The 5340-nt window shown below is 30.4% G+C and overlaps 1 protein-coding gene across 1 annotated transcript; it reads left to right on the top strand.

Moving 5' to 3' along the window:
* Nucleotides 1-1596: 1596 nt before the first annotated feature.
* Nucleotides 1597-2586, top strand: LOC107001456. The gene is made up of 2 exons (XM_015199493.2): nt 1597-1839; nt 2256-2586. The coding sequence occupies exons 1-2, from the start codon at nt 1635-1637 to the stop codon at nt 2519-2521; spliced, it is 471 nt and encodes a 156-aa protein (XP_015054979.2). The 5' UTR covers nt 1597-1634; the 3' UTR covers nt 2522-2586.
* Nucleotides 2587-5340: the final 2754 nt, after the last annotated feature.

Here is a 5340-nt window from a genome sequence, read left to right as displayed (position 1 = left end):
ATAAAATCAAAGTGTCGATCGACTGAGTCTGTGTGACTTGTTGCTGTTCTTAAGTTCGTTGAACTTAAAGAAATTTGAGGTACCACTATTTCTTTATCAGGTTTAATCCGTTTTATCTTGGGAGAAATTAATCCATAACCTTGGGTACAGTGAGGGGATTAAATTTCTTAAGGACACACAGTAGTTTCTGTGGACTCGAATTAATTCTTGTATTTTATGTATTTTCTGCTTCATCTTATTTTTGTTTCTGTTCATTGGTTTACCTTATAAATACAGGTTACTATAAGAATAACAAAAGCTACATGAAAAATTTGACTGGATGTTTAAGAAAACAAAAATTGGGACACCAAATAAGATTAGATCCCATCCGTAGCAAAATAGGATGAACAAGGCACCAAACAATAAATTCAGCAAAACTGAACTGCTAGCCCAATGTCTATTTGTATGCCTATCTGTTTGTATGAATCTCCTTTTTTCGGGCAAAAACTTTAATCAATTGTCATGTCTTCTGCGGAGGAGGAGGATCACCAATGGAATATTTGAAAGTTGCTAATGAAGGATGAGGAAGACGAGAGAATTTGTCGCCTATTTTAGTCTCTTAATCTGTATCAATCTCTTTTTTCGGCAAAAATCTTTTCTTGCCTTTTACGAAGGAGGAAGATCATCAAAGGAAAATTGAAAGTCGTTAATGGGTGATGAGGAAGACGAGAGAATTTGTGTCTAGTTTATCTCCTAATCTAAAGTAACTAGTAATATATTTTCACCACTATTTACTTTATTTAAAAGATTCTCTGCCCTGATTTTCTCTAAGTTGTTATTTGCTTAGTTGTATTTTTATTCAGTTAAATCAAAGAAAAATGATACGTAAATCAGTAATATAACAAATCAAAATATTAACATTTTTAATAAATATTAAAGTGTGGCTAAGGGTCCTATCAAATGCTTAAATATTGATATTTTTAAAATTTTCCCTTTTATTTATATGACTATATATTAATATTAATAAAAAGTCTTTCAAAATAAATTTTGATTAGAATTCTTTTGGATCAATTTGAGGTATATGTCAACCCTATTTGCTATGAATTGAAATAGTTTAAGCTAATAAATCAACGAGTTAATATGAATTAAGTGGATCAAATTTTCAAGAGCTGATTTTATGAACTCTCATGGAGTTTGAAACTCGGTTAATTAAGCAAGTAAGCATATAGAATTGTAAAATAGTACTCCCTCCATCCGGAATTGTTTGTTATGTTGCGTTTATAAAAAGTCGAAAATTTGATTAATTTTCAAAAGTAAATTAGATCACATTAATTCGATATTTTAAATAAAAAAATTAGATATTCTAAAACTATATGAAAAGTACTATAAATTACAATTTTTTGCATATTAATATGATGAAAAAATACATCTTAAAATGTTAGTTTAAGTTTTTATAATTTGACTCTAAAAATAGAAACCATGATAAACAAAACCGGACGAAGGGAGTAATAAACGAAAAAGTGCAACATATGTGCCATAGTATTTTCTTTTCATTGGTGGACTTAGCACTTGGGAATATTGAAAGAAAATATTGGGGAAAAACCAAGAGCACTAATGGACAAGCATTTCTCTTACTTGCAGTATTGTTCTCATCCATGTTTTCCATTGGACTAGCCAACCATGACTTCAATTGGGGTCCTATAACATGGAATAAAACTAATTGCCCTTTTTCTCATCCCCCAAATGCCACTCAGACCTCCAATAAATTCATCGTTGGAGGTTCGGAAAATTGGCATTATGGCTTCAACTACATGGATTGGGCTCGAAACAATGGTCCGTTCTTTGTTAATGACACCTTAGGTATGTCTTTGTTTTTAAAATTTCTACTTTTAGTACATTTGTGCTTTATCATGTCATTTATATAAATTTGACATGTAGCTAAAGGGGTTCAATTGAATCTATTAAGTTAAATAAAACATGTATGGTCTGCATTTTCTTAACATTACTGAATGCATCAGATATTGTTATATCTCGATTTTCTCATGTGTTGTGACAAAAAATTCGTCCCACGTCTTGATATTTTTTTAAAGTATTATTTAATTATTTATTTATACTAAGTTCTATTCCTTAAAACAAAATAAATAGTGAATGCAATATCTCTCTCTCTCTCTCTCACTCTCTCTCTCTCTCTCTCTATATATATATATATATATATATAGATATATATATATACTTAAGTTCTGATTATCACACTTTAATATATTTGTGGCATGCAGTGTTCAAGTATGATCCACCAAATGTAAATGGTACTGGATTTCCACACAGTGTTTATTTATTCTCAAATTATCAGAGCTTCATTAAGTGCGATTTCAGGAGAGCTAAAAGGATAGCAGATCCAAGTGAAGGTGCAGAGGAAGGATTTGAGTTTGTGTTAAAGAAAACGCAAACTTACTATTTTGGTTGTGGAGAACACAAAGGAATCCATTGCAAGACTGGGAACATGAAGTTTGCTGTGATGCCTCTCAAACATTGGCGTTTCTAAAATTGGAAGATGCGTACTGATTAGCTACACTTTTTATTTTTATGATTTTTGTGCTTTATTACTTGAATAAAATTTAAGCTAAACATGAATTGATTTTAATTAGTGTATAATTTTCATTTCAATAAAAATATAGTACTTGGGAGTTTTGGAATGCATGATATTTGTTTATTAATGCTTCATATTATTTTATGAATCTTCAAGTTTACTTAATTTGTACCATCATAGATTTAAGCAAGCAAATCATATCCATAAATTTTGGGCAAAGGACAAAAATAACAAAATTTTAAAGCAAGATGATCATTTGTCCCTTATAAAGTTTTAATGATAAAAACCCCTTAAAAATAAAAAATACGGATACAATAATAATTGGTCCTGATACATTAATAAGATGGAGCGGATACATTATTAATTTAAGTCTGGATATAAAAACAGAAAATCAAATATTGAATCCCTTAAATCAAGCCAATCAATTTCGCTGACGTTATTCCCAATCTTCATCTTCTTCTATGTTTCAATAAATCAAATCAAAATTGAAAGATTCAAATCGTGTTCACCTTCTTCTCTGTTTCTACAAAGAGGACTTCGACTGAGAATCAATTTTGTTGTTCTGTGTTTAATAAGATAGTTAATGAATATATCAATTTTATTGAGGTATTCTGGAATTTGGGAGAGTGAGATTAAATATGAAAGATACAAGAGTGATGGGATATTGGTTGGTGAGCATGTTTCATTCATGAATCTAGTATCAACAATTGCGGCTAAGTTGAATATTGATGAGTCGAGAAAAAAATTTGAAATAAGATACATTGTAGAAGGAAATTCCTCTCCAATGAGTATAAGGATTGATATGGGAGTAAGATTGTACATAGAGGTGAAGAAACACGAGATTGGATTTGGAACGTATTCCCTTTGTATTGATACAATTGATAAGGATGTTGACGACAATGAAAGTTTTGATGTATCAACTGGTTCAATCGTCTGTGTTGAAGGTGCTGAACATGATACACTCGCTCTCAACTTGGTAGAATAAAAAAATGGTGATTTGTATCACATACCAGAGTTCGAGGTGACGAATTACATATCTGATACAAAAAGTACAGACGTTAAAATGGATCAATTGTACAAAGAGAAAGCCACTCTGATATCTTTAATGGAAAAATACAAAATAAAAAATGACTTTAATTTCAGAGTAAAGAGATCTGATAACAAGAGGTATGAAACTTTGTCTAGTTTATTTGATGTGTTAATGTATCAATATATGATTCTTCTGATTACTGTATTGTTGCAATTTGTTAAAATAGTAAGGACACATTACTTGCTAAAATTACGATACAATAATTTTTTCTAGTTTATTTGATGTATTAATGTGTCAATATATGATTGTTCTGATTATTGTATTGCTGCAATTTGTTGAAACAGTAAAGTTACATTACTGGCTAAAATTATGATACAATAATTCTGTCTAGTTTAATTGATGTGTTAATGTATCAATATATGATCGTTCAGATTAATGTATTGCTGCAATTCGTTGAAACAGTAAGGATATGTTATTGACAAAATTATTGTCGTCTAGTTTATTTGATGCTAATGTTTAGAAATATGATCGTTCTGACTAATGTATAGTTGTAATTTATGAAACAATAAGAACACATTACTGGCTAGAATTATGATAAAATAATTATATCTAGATTATTTCATGTGTTAATGTATCAACATATTGTTTTGATTAATGTATCAACATAAAGTAGTTGGTACATTTTACTATACTCTTGATGTTTGATATGTGTAAAATAATGATGATACATTATTGTAGTAAAACTTATACAAGTTGTATCTAGAAAAATACAACTACAAATTATTGTGCTCATCTGATGACTGTTGTTGGAGATTCAATGCATCTGTTAGGAAGAAATCAGATTTATTCAAAATGAGGTACTTCAGTAGTGAACATACATGTCCGATAAGGGATGAATTATCAACAATTGTTCAAGCTGCAGTTGGGTTTACAAGTGTTGTGACAACGCCTAAACTGCACAATCATAAAAGAATTCATATAGCAAATGATGTTTTTGAGGATATAAGAGCACTGTATGGGATTGATATTTCATACAAGCAAACATGGCATGCTAAGGAGCGTGCATTAGAGATGATAAGGGGTAAATCTGCGAATGGATATAGACAGTTGCCTAAATATCTATATATGTTGGAAATCGTATACCCAAATTGTTATACACGGATGCACTAAGTCGGAGGAAAATAATTTCATGTATTTGTTCATATCATTAAGGCCACTTATGAGGGGCTTTGACTATTGTAGACCAGTAGTTGTTATTGATGGTGCACATCTTTATGGAGCTTACAAAATAACTTTTTGTATCAGCAAGTACGCTTGATAGTGCAGGTATGATTTCTGTATTAGACTTTATATATGGATATTTGTATATCTAAAGTAACAAATCTGTGCACTATTTCTGAGTAGGTTGCATATTGCCGTTAGCTTATGGAGTGGTGGACAGTGAAAATGATTGTTAATGGACATAGTTCTTTCAACAGTTTAAAAGTGCATTTGGAGAGATGGAACAATGTGAATTGTATCAAATAGAAATGAAAGCATAATTAATGGCATTAGAACTGTTTTTCCAAATGTTCCTCATTTTGCATGCATTTGGCACCTTTGGAAAAATGTTTGTACAAATTTCAAGAGAAGCAAAAACATACTAAGTGTTGTGCTCTATTGAATGACCAAGTCTTATAGGAAAAAGGATTTTGTGAAATTGATGGCTGAAGTCGTTAAAATTGATAATTGTATTAAGATGTAT

Source organism: Solanum pennellii, chromosome 10 (assembly GCF_001406875.1).
Source record: "Solanum pennellii chromosome 10, SPENNV200".
Taxonomy (NCBI): domain Eukaryota; kingdom Viridiplantae; phylum Streptophyta; class Magnoliopsida; order Solanales; family Solanaceae; genus Solanum; species Solanum pennellii.
The sequence above is the reverse complement of the archived record's forward strand: the minus strand, read 5'-3'. Positions and strand labels throughout refer to the sequence as shown.